This window comes from Eutrigla gurnardus (genome assembly GCF_963514095.1).
Source record: "Eutrigla gurnardus genome assembly, chromosome: 9".
NCBI classification, from domain to species: Eukaryota; Metazoa; Chordata; class Actinopteri; order Perciformes; family Triglidae; genus Eutrigla; species Eutrigla gurnardus.
The window spans coordinates 145,490-163,228 of record NC_139923.1 but is presented as its reverse complement, the minus strand read 5'-3'; the positions used below and the strand labels follow the sequence as shown (position 1 = coordinate 163,228).

The following is a 17,739-nucleotide window of genomic DNA, read 5'->3' as shown; positions in this document are numbered from 1 at the left end:
TCGTCATTGATTAAAACCATTTATTGCAACAAAGTTATACAGTTAGACTTGGCGCTGAAGGCTCCACTCTAGAATGAATGTGATTGGGTAGAGACTAATCAGCTGGCTGTCAGATGACAACAGCTGGGGTCAACTTATGACTTCAATGTCCTGCATGAATTTGCGCAAAGCTTCATTTATAGGAGATGATCATTTCTGGATCTGCAGGTGTGCATTGGTCCCGCGCCAAGGGATGACTGTTTGCAGAGTTAAATTGCAGACCTAAGTGTATTCACGCTATAACTGACTATGTCATGTGTTACTGTCTGACTTCTTCGAGTGGAGGCTGGAACAGTGTGACACAAGTCAGGCCCGCGGAGCCACTCGGAGCGGGGCCACTTGGACGAACAGGTCCGGTCAAGGATGTTGATGTCAGCCTGGGCTGGATATCAGCAGAGCTGTGGATGGAGTTGAACTGGGACAGGGGTAGAGTGCATGTGTGTGTGTTGTGAGAGAGGAGCAAGGTTCTGGTAGCAACTTCTGGCGTTGGCGTCTCCATAGCAACAGTGCCTCAGGTACTGCAGCATTTGCCTTACCAAAAATGACAAAACTGTGAGAAATATAATAGAAATGCTTTACTATGACATCAGCGAGGGTCAAACAAATAATAGCCTCACATCATCCTTTTCCCATTTGTTAATGATCTTTATTTATTTATGTATAGCCATAACCTTTTGTCAGCAACAAAGTTAACAACTTGTGTTTATCCATATTGTGAAAGTAACCAACTTTAAAAAGCAAAAATGTCAAGAACATGAAATCAAGTAATACGTCAGCTGTCATATAATAAAAGTGAAGTGTATGTGGAGTTCTCCATCTTATCTTAATTTGAAATAAACATTACCTTAAATACAAGATAGAAACTTGATGACATATATGCTCCAACCAAAATATTCACATTGAAACAAAAACTCACACTCACACTCAAATTCACATTACACATTTTTATTTTTAAACAATTTGAAAAGAATCCTTTGGCTGCCAGAAATGGGCCCACTCCTTGCCACTGAAAACAGATGAGAAATGTTCTTTTTGTTACTGGTGCTTGCGAGTGCTGAGTATTTCTAATAAGCTTAAACTTCTAACATGTGTCAAGCACAGACCCTACAGAATATTCTAGGGGTGACCTCAAATAGTCGACGATTCGATTCGGAGAGGTCTGATTTGACTATGAACCTTGTCTTCCAATTGTCGAAAAATGTGGTTATGAAAAAAAGATTGTACCATGCCGAATAAATAGGGGTGTTCCCTGCTGCTGAACATCTGATTTTACATTACATTAGCTCTTACCTCTGGAGCGGAAAAAGAAGCAAATGAATGTATTATGGAACATTTATGTAGAAAGTTGCTACAACTAGAGAAGCTAGCGGTTAGCAGACTTCATCTCTTGAGGGGGGGTCTTACTCGATGTCACGGTGCGTTGGACCATGGGTTAAATTTATGCCGGAATATCCCTTTAAGTATTAATGCAGAGGCCTATAGAGGGAGAGATTAAGAAAAATTGCAGAATTACATACCAAACTGGACAGGGCTCCCACTCCACCAACATCTCTGCTTTGCCCTGTAAAGACAGTAAAGAACAACGAAAAAGAAAGACATCTATCATTATTCTAAAAGGCATCAATCCCAATCTTACGAATCAGCTATTATCTGTGGTTGCAGTCACTGAGTTTTGTTGGTGCATTGGGACTTTCCTGATATTTACATTGTTTCATAATGATATGTTCAGTATATACTGTGTTTTAATCTGTGATTCAAAAAGACCCTACAGATGATACACACAAGGATGTTTCTAAAACTGATAGTGCAATGCGTGGAATTTCAACAAATAAGTATTGTTTGTATTTGCAGGGACAGTACATGATTACAATTAATTGCAACAGAGTTAGCTAATTTTACATGGGTGTCTGTCTACCCTGTCTAACCTTTCTCACTCTCTCTCTCTCTCTTTACTCTCCTGATGGGAAAAGTCTCAAGACGAGCATGGTAAGAGCAATCTGTGAACAAAAACATAGCTGTTGTACATTTTTTTAGATTAGGAGCAACAACAAAAAATACAATTGTGAATACTTGAGTAGTATGCAAGCCAGAATGGTTATATAATGCTTAGCATGTTTTACCCTAACTACAAAAGTTATTTGGTAAAATTAAACACATTAAGCCTGATGGATTTCCTGTGTTTTCTGTTACAAATCATCTCTCATAAAAACGTACAACTATTTGGCAAATAATGTGGGGAAAATGATCAAAGCATGAACCCCTGTAATTACATGTACTTCAGCCAGGACCACTTCAGACAAAGGAACTTAATCACAATTGCAAAATTTAATTTTGGCGGCGTGGCTTTTTCTGGGACCTCCCTGCTGAGCAGAGTCAGCAAGACCCCCAGAACAGAGCAAGCACCAATGACCCAATTATGACATTGGTAAGCCAGAACAAAATGAGAAGGAGGAGCTGGGGAGAAGGTGGGTTGTAAAGCAGCAAGCTGAGGAAGCAGCAGAAGCAGATAGCCGACCGATGCAGTTTAAATAGAGCGCCCAATTGAATGAGAAGGAGGAGATATGGTCCGCTGACAAGGAGCTGGCCTATCCAGCCAGCCAGCTGATATGAGCCTGTCCGACATGGCCTGCCCACATCAGCTGATGAGGTGAGCAGCACAGCTTGACTATGTGGCCTGCCTGAACTAACGCTACACTCAATTTTTGCAACTATATGTGCAGTGGCACACAGTGTATGTTTTCTGAGTAAGTCAACCGGTAAACCATTATCCAAGTTCCTGCCAAAGAGATTTCTTGTGAATATGCAAAATTATTAAATGATTGGTTTGTGCTGTAAGGATAACAAACAGGAATAATTTAAACTTACTTTGTTGTAGCTTCTTCCTCTCTGGCATATGCCTTGTTGCCACTGCAATATAAGATTATAGTTCACTCATATATCCTTTAAAAGATGACACTATCCCTTCTTAATCGTATGTAATGTATTAATAAACAGTGATAATGAGATATCAATAATCAACAGAGGCATGAGATTACCAATGTAACTAGAAAATGCATTTCCTGCGGAAATACGTGGAAATGCTTTAATGCTGAAGCAACACTGAAAAAAAAGCTGAATATTTGAAGAAAATATTTAAAAAAGCAGAGTATTTGAAGAAAATATTAAAAAAGCTGAATATTTCAAGAGAATATTCAAAAAAGCTGAATATGTGCAAAAGTTTGAAAAAGCTGAATAGTTGAAGAGAATATTCAAAAAGCTGAATATGTGCAAAAGTTTGAAAAAGCTGAATAGTTGAAGAGAATATTCAAAAAGCTGAATAGTTGAAGAGAATTTTGAAAAAGCCTAATAGTTGAAGAGAATTTTCAAAAAGCTGAATAGTTGAAGAGAATTTTGAAAAAGCTGAACATGTGCAAAATTATGAAAAAAGCTAAATATTTGAAAATAATATTAAGAAAGCTTAATATCTGCAAATGTATGAAATAAGCTAAATAGCTGAACAAATATGAAAAACCTGAATATTTGAAAAGAATATGAAAGGCAAAAAAATGTTGAAGACATGTTGAAATGTCCATAAAGAGCTGAACATTTTAATATTTGAATGTTCTTTTTGTTTTTAGTATTAGTAGGGTACTAATAGAAGTAGTAGAAGTAGTATCAGTAGTAGTAGTAGTAGCAGTAATACTAGTATTATTAGTAAAAGTAGTATTAGTAGTAGCAGTAGTATTAGCAGTAGTACTAGTAATATTAGTACAAGTATTAGTATTATTAGAAGTAGTCGAAGTAGAAGTACTACTAGTACTAGTAATATTAGTACAAGTATTAGTAGTAGTAGAAGTACTAGTAGTAGTAGTCCTAGTACTACTACAAGTAGTGGAGGTAGTATCAGTAGTAAACTAGAAGTAGTACTAGTACTAGTACAAGTACAAGTAGTGGACATGGTATCAGTAGTAGGCTAGTAGCAAAAGGAGTAGTAGTACGAGTAAAAGTTCAAGTAGTGGACGTAGTATCAGTAGTAGACGTAGTAGTAGTACTAGTACTACTACAAGTAGTGGAGGTAGTATCAGTAGTAGGCTAGTAGTAGTAGAAGTAGTACTATTACAAGTAGTGGACATAGTATCAGTAGTAGTACTAGTACAAGTTCAAGTAGTGGACGTAGTATCAGTAGTAGAAGAAGTAGTAGTAGTAGTAGTACTACTACAAGTAGTGGAGGAAGTATCAGTAGTAGGCTAGAAGTAGAAGTATTAGAAGTAGTATCAGTAGTAGGCTAGTAGAAGAAGTAGTAGTAGTAGTAGTAGTAGTACTAGTACTACTACAAGTAGTGGAGGTAGTATCAGTAGTAGGCTAGTACTAGTAGTATTAGTAGTAGTACTATTACAAGTAGTGGACATAGTATCAGTAGTAGGCTAGTAGTAGCAGTAGTAGTAGTACTAGTACAAGTACGAGAAGTGGACGTAGTATCAGTAGTAGGCTAGTAGTAGAAGTAGTAGTAGTAGTAGTCAGACAGACAGAGAGTGAGACAGAGAGAGATAGACAGACTTGTGTATACATTTTAAAGTTTAAATGGAGTTTCTAGGTGAAAGTATGTTTGAGCAGAAGATGTTTGACAAAAAAAACTACAAATCCCACTGACTGCTCCTGTCTGCCGCTCCTGTCCGCCAATCAGAGCACACCTGCTGTCACTTCTAAAGATCAAAGCCACAGAGATCAAAGCCATCTACGCGCCTGTGTAACTGTCTAGAGCCTGTCTCTATTCCTCCATTTCGGAGGGTCCGAACAAAAGCTTCTCACGCTCACACCGAAACTCGTATCGCCAAAATGTTCGCACCGTTAGCGCCACAAGACTCTGCTGAAGACACTGATCACTTTTATTTTTTCCTAGTCTCAGAAATGTGGACGCTAGGGCGAGTTAGAAATGCTGCTCATTTCAGGTTTCTTTGAAAATCTGTTTCTCAATTTGTATGGCAGCCCATTGGGAGAAAAAACCGACGTGGCTGCGCTTAGAGGTTGCTAGTTCAAATTCTGTAAATCTCATAGAGTTTTTGAGCACATGGTGAGAGACAGGACAAGTTTGTCTACAAAACTGGAAAATATCACGTGTGTAGTGTGTAAATTGTGGCCAGGAGGAGTTTGGAAAGAAAAAAAAGCTGAAGTGTGTTGGGCTGCTCTCACACTCTAAGCGATGATGTCACCCACTCTAGCACGCGCAATACACACCCATTATAAACTCTGATGAGGTCTGAAAAAACCATAAAACATAAACTGTGATTATATAAAAACTGTAAAAGATATCAAAAAACTGAGCAAGAGTTTTATAGTTCAAAGTCTTGTAGATTGTTTAAAGTTTAAATGGAGTCTGTAGGTGGAAGTATGTGAAACTAGTCGGAGTTCAAAGAGGATGATGTTAAAGAGGTTTTTAGGCTGATCTCCATAGGAATGCATTGAAAAAAAAAATATGAAAAAGCTGAATAATATGAAAAGTATGAAAGGCTGAAAAAATGTTGAAGATGTCCCGGAAAGAGCTGAAAAAGCTGAACATTTTTATAGTTGAATGGTTTTTGTAGCTGAAAGTATGCAGAAGCTAGAGGCGACCAAAAAACGTACGGAAGAAGAATAATAAAAAAAAACTAGAAAATGTATTTCCTGCGGAAATACGTGGAAATGCTTTAATGCTGAAGCAACACTGAAAAAAAAGCTGAATATTTGAAGAAAATATTAAAAAAGCTGAATATTTGAAGAAAATATTTAAAAAGCTGAATATTTCAAGAGAATATTCAAAAAGCTGAATATGTGCAAAAGTATGAAAAAGCTGAATATTTCAAGAGAATATTAAAAAAGCTGAATATGCAAAAAGTTTGAAAAAGCTGAATAGTTGAAGAGAATATTAAAAAAAGCTGAATATGCAAAAAGTTTGAAAATCTGAATAGCTGAAGAGAATATTCAAAAAGCTGAATAGTTGAAGAGAATTTTGAAAAAGCTGAACATGTGCAAAATTATGAAAAAAGCTAAATATTTGAAAATAATATTAAGAAAGCTTAATATCTGCAAATGTATGAAATAAGCTAAATAGCTGAACAAATATGAAAAACCTGAATATTTGAAAAGAATATGAAAGGCAAAAAAATGTTGAAGACATGTTGAAATGTCCATAAAGAGCTGAACATTTTAATATTTGAATGTTTTTTTTGTTTTTAGTATTAGTAGTACTAATAGAAGTAGTAGGAGTAGTATCAGTAGTAGTAGTAGTAGCAGTAATACTAGTATTATTAGTAAAAGTAGTATTAGTAGTAGCAGTAGTATTAGCAGTAGTACTAGTAATATTAGTACAAGTATTAGTATTATTAGTAGTAGTAGAAGTAGAAGTACTACTAGTACTAGTAATATTAGTACAAGTATTAGTAGTATTAGTAGAAGTAGAAGTACTAGTAGTAGTAGTCCTAGTACTACTACAAGTAGTGGAGGTAGTATCAGTAGTAAACTAGAAGTAGTACTAGTACTAGTACAAGTACAAGTAGTGGACATGGTATCAGTAGTAGGCTAGTAGCAAAAGGAGTAGTAGTACGAGTAAAAGTTCAAGTAGTGGACGTAGTATCAGTAGTAGACGTAGTAGTACTAGTACTACTACAAGTAGTGGAAGTAGTATCAGTAGTAGAAGAAGTAGTAGTAGTAGTAGTACTACTACAAGTAGTGGAGGAAGTGTCAGTAGTAGGCTAGTAGTAGAAGTATTAGAAGTAGTATCAGTAGTAGGCTAGTAGAAGAAGTAGTAGTAGTAGTAGTACTAGTACTACTACAAGTAGTGGAGGTAGTATCAGTAGTAGGCTAGTACTAGTAGTATTAGTAGTAGTACTATTACAAGTAGTGGACATAGTATCAGTAGTAGGCTAGTAGTAGCAGTAGTAGTAGTACTAGTACAAGTACGAGCAGTGGACGTAGTATCACTAGTAGGCTAGTAGTAGAAGCAGTTGTAGTACTAGTACAAGTACAAGTAGTGGACGTAGTATCAGTAGTAGGCTAGTAGTAGAAGTAGTAGTAGTAGTTGTAGTACTAGTACTACTACAAGTAGTGGAGGTAGTATCAGTAGTAGGCTAGTAGTAGTAGTATTAGTAGTAGTACTATTACAAGTAGTGGACATAGTATCAGTAGTAGGCTAGTAGCAAAAGGAGTAGTAGTACGAGTAAAAGTTCAAGTAGTGGACGTAGTATCAGTAGTAGACGTAGTAGTAGTACTAGTACTACTACAAGTAGTGGAGGTAGTATCAGTAGTAGGCTAGTAGTAGTAGTAGTAGTACTATTACAAGTAGTGGACATAGTATCAGTAGTAGTACTAGTACAAGTTCAAGTAGTGGACGTAGTATCAGTAGTAGAAGAAGTAGTAGTAGTAGTAGTACTACTACAAGTAGTGGAGGAAGTATCAGTAGTAGGCTAGTAGTAGAAGTATTAGAAGTAGTATCAGTAGTAGGCTAGTAGAAGAAGTAGTAGTAGTAGTAGTAGTACTAGTACTGCTACAAGTAGTGGAGGTAGTATCAGTAGTAGGCTAGTACTAGTAGTATTAGTAGTAGTACTATTACAAGTAGTGGACATAGTATCAGTAGTAGGCTAGTAGTAGTAGTACTAGTACAAGTACGAGCAGTGGACGTAGTATCAGTAGTAGGCTAGTAGTAGAAGTAGTAGTAGTAGTAGTCAGACAGACAGAGAGTGAGACAGAGAGAGATAGACAGACTTGTGTATACATTTTACAGTTTAAATGGAGTTTCTAGGTGAAAGTATGTTTGAGCAGACGATGTTTGACAAAAAAAACTACAAATCCCACTGACTGCTCCTGTCTGCCGCTCCTGTCCGCCAATCAGAGCACACCTGCTGTCACTTCTAAAGATCAAAGCCACAGAGATCAAAGCCATCTACGCGCCTGTGTAACTGTCTAGAGCCTGTCTCTATTCCTCCATTTCGGAGGGTCCGAACAAAAGCTTCTCACGCTCACACCGAAAGTCGTATTGCCAAAATTTTCGCACCGTTAGCACCACAAGACTCTGCTGAAGACACTGATCACTTTTATTTTTTCCTAGTGTCAGAAATGTGGACGCTAGGGCGAGTTAGAAATGTGTGATTTTCAGCATTTCTTTGAAAATCTGCTTCTCGATTTGCATTAGATCGAATGAGAAGCAAAAGAGACTTGGCCGCACTTAGAGGTTGCTAGTTCAAATTCTGTAACTGTCACAGAGTTTTTGAGCACATTGTGAGAGACAGGACAAGTTTGTCTACAAAATTGGAAAAGATCACGTGTGTAGAGTGAAAATTGTGGCCGGGAGGAGTTTGGAAAGGAAAAAAATCTGAAGTATGACGAGGAGCTCTCACACTCTAACGATGATGTCACGCACTCTAGCAGGCCCAATACACACCCATTATAAACTCTGATGAGGTCTGAAAAAACCATAAAACATAAACTGTGATTATATAAAAACTGTAAAAGATATCAAAAAACTGAGCAAGAGTTTTATAGTTCAAAGTCTTGTAGATTGTTTAAAGTTTAAATGGAGTCTGTAGGTGGAAGTATGTGAAACTAGTCGGAGTTCAAAGAGGATGATGTTAAAGAGGTTTTTAGGCTGATCTCCATAGGAATGCATTGAAAAAAAAAATATGAAAAAGCTGAATAATATGAAAAGTATGAAAGGCTGAAAAAATGTTGAAGATGTCCCGGAAAGAGCTGAAAAAGCTGAACATTTTTATAGTTGAATGGTTTTTGTAGCTGAAAGTATGCAGAAGCTAGAGGCGACCAAAAAACGTACGGAAGAAGAATAATAAAAAGAAAAAAAAAATAATAAAGATTAGGATAACATAGGTTGGAAATGCTTGAAAGCATTTCCACCAACTAGAAAATGCATTTCCTGCGGAAATACGTGGAAATGCTTTAATGCTGAAGCAACACTGAAAAAAAAGCAGAATATTTGAAGAAAATATTAAAAAAGCAGAATATTTGAAGAAAATATTAAAAAAGCTGAATGTTTCAAGAGAATATTCAAAAAGCTGAATAAGTGCAAAAGTATGAAAAAGCTGAATATTTGAAGAGAATATTAAAAAAGCTGAATATGCAAAAAGTTTGAAAAAGCTGAATAGTTGAAGAGAATGTTAAAAAAAGCTGAATATGCAAAAAGTTTGAAAATCTGAATAGTTAAAGAGAATATTCAAAAAGCTGAATATGTGAAAAGTATGAAAAAGCTGAATATGTGCAAAATTATGAAAAAAGCTAAATATTTGAAAATAATATTAAGAAAGCTTAATATCTGCAAATGTATGAAATAATAATAACAAATATGAAAAACCTGAATATTTGAAAAGAATATGAAAGGCAAAAAAATGTTGAAGACATGTTGAAATGTCCATAAAGAGCTGAACATTTTAATATTTGAATGTTCTTTTTGTTTTTAGTATTAGTAGGGTACTAATAGAAGTAGTAGGAGTAGTATGAGTAGTAGTAGTAGTAGCAGTAATACTAGTATTATTAGTAAAAGTAGTATTAGTAGTAGCAGTAGTATTAGCAGTAGTACTAGTAATATTAGTACAAGTATTAGTATTATTAGAAGTAGTAGAAGTAGAAGTACTACTAGTACTAGTAATATTAGTACAAGTATTAGTAGTATTAGTAGTAGTAGAAGTAGAAGTACTAGTAGTAGTAGTCCTAGTACTACTACAAGTAGTGGAGGTAGTATCAGTAGTAAAGTATAAGTAGTACTAGTACTAGTACAAGTACAAGTAGTGGACATGGTATCAGTAGTAGGCTAGTAGCAAAAGGAGTAGTAGTACGAGTAAAAGTTCAAGTAGTGGACGTAGTATCAGTAGTAGACGTAGTAGTAGTACTAGTACTACTACAAGTAGTGGAGGTAGTATCAGTAGTAGGCTAGTAGTAGTAGTAGTAGTGCTATTACAAGTAGTGGACATAGTATCAGTAGTAGTACTAGTACAAGTTCAAGTAGTGGACGTAGTATCAGTAGTAGAAGAAGTAGTAGTAGTAGTAGTAGTACTACTACAAGTAGTGGAGGAAGTATCAGTAGTAGGCTAGTAGTAGAAGTATTAGAAGTAGTATCAGTAGTATGCGTAGTAGTAGTACTAGTACTACTACAAGTAGTGGAGGTAGTATCAGTAGTAGGCTAGTAGTAGTAGTAGTAGTACTATTACAAGTAGTGGACATAGTATCAGTAGTAGTACTAGTACAAGTTCAAGTAGTGGACGTAGTATCAGTAGTAGTAGTAGTAGTACTAGTACTACTACAAGTAGTGGAGGTAGTATCAGTAGTAGGCTAGTACTAGTAGTATTAGTAATAGTACTATTACAAGTAGTGGACATAGAATCAGTAGTAGGCTAGTAGTAGCAGTAGTAGTAGTACTAGTACAAGTACGAGCAGTGGACGTAGTATCAGTAGTAGTAGTAGTAGCAGTAATAGTAGTAGTATTAGTAGTAGCAGTAGTATTAGCAGTAGTACTAGTAATATTAGTACAAGTATTAGTATTATTAGTAGTAGTAGAAGTAGAAGTACTACTAGTACTAGTAATATTAGTACAAGTATTAGTAGTATTAGTAGTAGTAGAAGTAGAAGTACTATTAGTAGTAGTCCTAGTACTACTACAAGTAGTGGAGGTAGTATCAGTAGTAAACTAGAAGTAGTACTAGTACTAGTACAAGTAGTGGACATGGTATCAGTAGTAGGCTAGTAGCAAAAGGAGTAGTAGTACGAGTAAAAGTTCAAGTAGTGGACGTAGTATCAGTAGTAGACGTAGTAGTAGTACTAGTACTACTACAAGTAGTGGAGGTAGTATCAGTAGTAGGCTAGTAGTAGTAGTAGTAGTACTATTACAAGTAGTGGACATAGTATCAGTAGTAGTACTAGTACAAGTTCAAGTAGTGGACGTAGTACCAGTAGTAGAAGAAGTAGAAGTAGTAGTAGTACTACTACAAGTAGTGGAGGAAGTATCAGTAGTAGGCTAGTAGTAGAAGTAATAGAAGTAGTATCAGTAGTAGGCTAGTAGAAGAAGTAGTAGTAGTAGTAGTAGTACTAGTACTACTACAAGTAGTGGAGGTAGTATCAGTAGTAGGCTAGTACTAGTAGTATAAGTAGTAGTACTATTACAAGTAGTGGACATAGTATCAGTAGTAGGCTAGTAGTAGCAGTAGTAGTAGTACTAGTACAAGTACAAGAAGTGGACGTAGTATCAGTAGTAGGCTAGTAGTAGAAGTAGTAGTAGTAGTAGTAGTCAGACAGACAGAGAGTGAGACAGAGAGAGATAGACAGACTTGTGTATACATTTTACAGTTTAAATGGAGTTTCTAGGTGAAAGTATGTTTGAGCAGACGATGTTTGACAAAAAAAACTACAAATCCCACTGACTGCTCCTGTCTGCCGCTCCTTTCCGCCAATCAGAGCACACCTGCTGTCACTTCTAAAGATCAAAGCCACAGAGATCAAAGCCATCTACGCGCCTGTGTAACTGCCTAGAGCCTGTCTCTATTCCTCCATTTCGGAGGGTCCGAACAAAAGCTTCTCACGCTCACACCGAAAGTCGTATTGCCAAAATGTTCGCACCGTTAGCGCCACAAGACTCTGCTGAAGACACTGATCACTTTTATTTTTTCCTAGTGTCAGAAATGTGGACGCTAGGGCGAGTTAGAAATGCTGTTCGTTTCAGGTTTCTTTGAAAATCTGCTTCTCAATTAACATTGGAGCGGATGACGAAAAAAATGGACTTGGCCGCGCTTAGAGGTTGCTAGTTCAAATTCTGTAACTGTCACAGAGTTTTTGAGCACATTGTGAGAGACAAGACAAGTTTGTCTACAAAATTGGAAAAGATCACGTGTGTAGAGTGAAAATTGTGGCCGGGAGGAGTTTGGAAAGGAAAAAAATCTGAAGTATGACGAGGAGCTCTCACACTCTAACGATGATGTCACGCACTCTAGCAGGCGCAATACACACCCATTATAAACTCTAATGAGGTCTGAAAAAACCATAAAACATAAACTGTGATTATATAAAAACTGTAAAAGATATCAAAAAACTGAGCAAGAGTTTTATAGTTCAAAGTCTTGTAGATTGTTTAAAGTTTAAATGGAGTCTGTAGGTGGAAGTATGTGAAACTAGTCGGAGTTCAAAGAGGATGATGTTAAAGAGGTTTTTAGGCTGATCTCCATAGGAATGCATTGAAAAAAAAAATATGAAAAAGCTGAATAATATGAAAAGTATGAAAGGCTGAAAAAATGTTGAAGATGTCCCGGAAAGAGCTGAAAAAGCTGAACATTTTTATAGTTGAATGGTTTTTGTAGCTGAAAGTATGCAGAAGCTAGAGGCGACCAAAAAACGTACGGAAGAAGAATAATAAAAAGAAAAAAAAAAACTAGAAAATGCATTTCCTGCGGAAATACGTGGAAATGCTTTAATGCTGAAGCAACACTGAAAAAAAAGCTGAATATTTGAAGAAAATATTAAAAAAGCAGAGTATTTGAAGAAAATATTAAAAAAGCTGAATGTTTCAAGAGAATATTCAAAAAAGCTGAATATGTGCAAAAGTTTGAAAAAGCTGAATAGTTGAAGAGAATATTCAAAAAGCTGAATATGTGCAAAAGTTAGAAAAAGCTGAATAGCTGAAGAGAATATTAAAAAAGCTGAATATGTGCAAACGTTTGAAAAAGCTGAATAGTTGAAGAGAATTTTGGAAAAGCTGAATAGTTGAAGAGAATATTCAAAAAGCTGAATAGTTGAAGAGAATTTTGAAAAAGCTGAACGTGCAAAATTATGAAAAAAGCTAAATATTTGAAAATAATATTAAGAAAGCTTAATATCTGCAAATGTATGAAATAAGCTAAATAGCTGAACAAATATGAAAAACCTGAATATTTGAAAATATGAAAGGCAAAAAAATGTTGAAGACATGTTGAAATGTCCATAAAGAGCTGAACATTTTAATATTTGAATGTTCTTTTTGTTTTTAGTATTAGTAGGGTACTAATAGAAGTAGTAGGAGTAGTATCAGTAGTAGTAGTAGTAGCAGTAATACTAGTATTATTAGTAAAAGTAGTATTAGTAGTAGCAGTAGTATTAGCAGTAGTACTAGTAATATTAGTACAAGTATAAGTATTATTAGTAGTAGTAGAAGTAGAAGTACTACTAGTACTAGTAATATTAGTACAAGTATTAGTAGTATTAGTAGTAGTAGAAGTAGAAGTACTAGTAGTAGTAGTCCTAGTACTACTACAAGTAGTGGAGGTAGTATCAGTAGTAAACTAGAAGTAGTACTAGTACTAGTACAAGTACGAGTAGTGGACATGGTATCAGTAGTAGGCTAGTAGCAAAAGGAGTAGTAGTACGAGTAAAAGTTCAAGTAGTGGACGTAGTATCAGTAGTAGACGTAGTAGTAGTACTAGTACTACTACAAGTAGTGGAGGTAGTATCAGTAGTAGGCTAGTAGTAGTACTAGTAGTACTATTACAAGTAGTGGACATAGTATCAGTAGTAGTACTAGTACAAGTTCAAGTAGTGGACGTAGTATCAGTAGTAGAAGAAGTAGTAGTAGTAGTAGTACTACTACAAGTAGTGGAGGTAGTATCAGTAGTAGGCTAGTACTAGTAGTATTAGTAGTAGTACTATTACAAGTAGTGGACATAGTATCAGTAGTAGGCTAGTAGTAGTAGTACTAGTACAAGTACGAGCAGTGGACGTAGTATCAGTAGTAGGCTAGTAGTAGAAGTAGTAGTAGTAGTAGTCAGACAGACAGAGAGTGAGACAGAGAGAGATAGACAGACTTGTGTATACATTTTAAAGTTTAAATGGAGTTTCTAGGTGAAAGTATGTTTGAGCAGACGATGTTTGACAAAAAAAACTACAAATCCCACTGACTGCTCCTGTCTGCCGCTCCTGTCCGCCAATCAGAGCACACCTGCTGTCACTCTCAAGATCAAAGCCACAGAGATCAAAGCCATCTACGCGCCTGTGTAACTGTCTAGAGCCTGTCTCTATTCCTCCATTTCGGAGGGTCCGAACAAAAGCTTCTCACGCTCACACCGAAAGTCGTATTGCCAAAATTTCCGCACCGTTAGCGCCACAAGACTCTGCTGAAGACACTGATGACTTTTATTTTTTCCTAATGTCAGAAATGTGGACGCTAGGGCGAGTTAGAAATGCTGTTCATATCAGGTTTCTTTGAAAATCTGCTTCTCAATTAACATTGGAGCGGATGAGGAGAAAAAAAGGACTTGGCCGCACTTAGAGGTTGCTAGTTCAAATTCTGTAAATCTCACAGAGATTTTGAGCACATTGTCAGAGACAGGACAAGTTTGTCTACAAAATTGGAAAAGATCACGTGTGTAGAGTGAAAATTGTGGCCGGGAGGAGTTTGGAAAGGAAAAAAATCTGAAGTATGACGAGGAGCTCTCACACTCTAACGATGATGTCACGCACTCTAGCAGGCGCAATACACACCCATTATAAACTCTGGTGAGGTCTGAAAAAACCATAAAACATAAACTGTGATTATAGAAAAACTGTAAAAGATATCAAAAATCTGATAAAGAGTTTTATAGTTCAAAGTCTTGTAGATTGTTTAAAGTTTAAATGGAGTCTGTAGGTGGAAGTATTTGAAACTAGTCGGAGTTCAAAGAGGAGGATGTTAAAGAGGTTTTTAGGCTGATCTCCATAGGAATGCATTGAAAAAAAAATATGGAAAAAACTGAATATATGAAAAAGTATGAAAGGTAGAAAAAAGGTTGAAGGTGAGCATAAAAGAGCTGAAAGAGCTGAACATTTTGATAGTTGAATGGTTTTTGTACCTGAAAGTATGTAGAAGTTAGAGGCGACCGAAAAACGTACGGAAGAAGAATAATAATATGAAAAATAAAGATTAGGATAACATAGGTTGGAAATGCTTGAAAGCATTTCCACCAATAATAAAGATTAGGATAACATAGGTTGGAAATGCTTGAAAGCATTTCCACCAACTAGAAAATGCATTTCCTGCGGAAATACGTGGAAATGCTTTAATGCTGAAGCTACACTGAAAAAAGCTTGCAAAGTTTGCAAAAATATTTTAAAAAAGCTGAATATGTGCAAAAGTATGAAAAATTTGAATAGCTGAAGAGAATATTCAAAAAACTGAATATGTGCAAAAGAATAAAAAAGCTGAATGTTTGAAAAGAATATGAAATGCAGGAAAAACAGTTGAAGATAAGTTAAAATGTCCTTTAAGAGCTGAACATTTAAATATCTGAATGGTTTTTGTAGCTGAATGACACACATACAGACAGAGGCCGAGTGAAATACATACAGACAAAGAGAAAGACAACAGACAGGCAGACAGACAGAGGGGAGAAAAACACAGAAAATATAAAGGCACTGAAATAGTGTGTGGATCTTTGTATAACATTGTGAAGCAAACCATTGGTCTCAATGTTTTAACAAATACAAAACAGACGGGTAAGCTCATTGCAAATATATTTTAATTGCATTATAATTTAATGAATCAATAATGCTGTAGTAATTCACAGTAATTAGTACAATTCAAAATGTAGTTGTAGAGTCAGCAGAATTAAATGAATATATCATTATCAACAGTATTATATACAAACAAGCCTGATACATTGTTCATACAGAATGAACTGATGTATTTGTTTAATCTGTATTACTTCACTGTGATTACTGCACAAATTGTAAAATTGTTCAATAAATTATAAATAAAACATTGATAATGCTTCAGTATATTATGAATACAAAGTGGCACAAAATATGAATGAATAGTTCTTAAATTGATCTATGAATTGTAAATGAAAAAAGGAAACTTAGCACAAAATCTTAAACTGTGTTCATTCTTTTTTTCCCCGTAAATAAAAAACACAATTGGAATTAAATACATGAAATTATATATATTCATTTATATACAAATTAATATATAGAAATAGAGGGCTAAATTGAATAAATAAATAAAAAATACTTAAATTCAATTAAATTGAACTATGAATTTGAAATTTAAAAAGCGAAACTTGCATTCACTCTTTTTTCTGCATATCAAACATAATTGAAATGAAAGTAATTAAATCTGAAATAATATTTAGAAGTAGAAAGATAAAGAAAAATAATTCTGTACTAAAATTAAATTGAACTACGAATTTGAAATGAAAAAGGGAATCGTCGTAAGCTGCATTCACTCACTTTTTTCTGCATATAAAACATCATTGGACTTAAATGAATTCAATTTGAAATAAACATAGAAATAGAAAGATAAATAGAAAATAAATAAAAACAATACTGACATTAAATCAAATTGAACCAAGTCTTAAGCTTTCTTAACTTTTTTCTGCATAATTGAAATTAAATTAATTAAATTTATAATGAATATATAGAAATAGAGAGATAAATTAAAAAAAAAATAATAATACTGAAATCAAATTAAAAGCAACTCAAAGACCAAAATCTGTGTGCATTCACATTCTTCATATCCCTGTCAATCAAAATGGCCTCCCCTGTGCCACCTCCCCTTATTTAAATGACTGGAGGTGCTAAGTTTCTACACGGTGGTGTGAAAGCCCCTTTAGGGCTTGATTTTGCCTACACCATGGGGGACACTTTAACTAACCATAAGGAAACTCAAATGGAGTTTTGGCTCCACTTTGGTGGCAATTCACTAAGAGTCTGTTATTCATATGGGGATAACGTGAATTGGGAATAATTTCAATTATTGCATGTAGACCCCCTTTTAATTCAAAGAAACAAATAAAACTTAAAATAAAATTAGATTTGAATACAGAATTTGATCATCAATGTATCCCCGTATGCACTGGCAGTTGGATCTTGCAATAAAACAAATAAATAGATGAAAATAAAAAATTCATAGAAACTGTAGGTTACAAAACTCAAAAATGAACAGCGCCTAAGCAGAAATTGTTTTCAAATAGTTTTAGGGCTCAACAATATATATTGTCGCCATCAATAGCAGAAGATTCGTGCTGTATGTGCAAAGGATGCAGTATTGGGTAACTAACATCTGTCCACATCCTTCTTTCACCTTTTATCTAAATTGTTTTTTATGATAAGCACAGAACATAAATAATATTGTGTTGATCAAGACCTTTAGTCAAGATTCATGGGTAAATATTAGGGAGACAATGTGTCATGCCTAAAAACATTGTTATGATAGCGACACATTAGTCAAAACAGAGCTTTGTATGTAAAGTGTAATTTGTTTGATAATGATGAACAATATCACAATTTCAATAGTGGACAGAGGCTTTTCACATGGTGGTTAGACCGAGGCTAATACCCGCAATAGTCTAGCACAGGTGTCAAACTGATCCAGTAAAGGGGCTACAGGTTTTCATTCCAACCAAGCAAGAACACACCTGATCCAACAAATCAACTGTGTGAAGACAATTCAGTTGATTGAATAAGTCCAGTCAGCTGTGTTCTTGCTTGGTTGGAATGAAAACCTGCAGCTACAGCGGCCCTTTACTGGATCAGTTTTGACACCCTATGGCTTCAAGCTGCAGTAGCCCTGGATTGACAGTCATGTCAACACTGTCATTTCACTTGTGTGTTATCTCAATATTTAGCTCAGTTTACTGAGCCTCACTGAAATGCAGGTTGTGTCCTTGACTTTGAAGGAACATGGGGTTAGAGTCACTTGTGTGACCTCAGGTCAGAAGACAAGCATGGGAACATTTGTTTACCAATCAAATC

At 35.4% G+C, this 17,739-nt stretch overlaps 1 protein-coding gene across 1 annotated transcript in view; it reads right to left on the bottom strand.

The window, feature by feature from the left end:
* Positions 1 to 298: 298 nt before the first annotated feature.
* The window catches only part of LOC311018213 (uncharacterized protein), a gene marked incomplete at its 3' end in the record, with an annotated part of 51,273 nt that continues 33,832 nt past the window's right edge, over positions 299 to 17,739 (bottom strand). The window contains exons 4-7 of the mRNA XM_084017054.1: positions 2,905 to 2,946; positions 1,557 to 1,600; positions 884 to 1,045; positions 299 to 454 (exon numbers count right to left, since the gene is read on the bottom strand). Of these exons, the coding sequence (XP_083873180.1) occupies positions 299 to 454; positions 884 to 1,045; positions 1,557 to 1,600; positions 2,905 to 2,946 (404 nt within the window). The remainder of the gene's footprint in view (positions 455 to 883; positions 1,046 to 1,556; positions 1,601 to 2,904; positions 2,947 to 17,739) is intronic.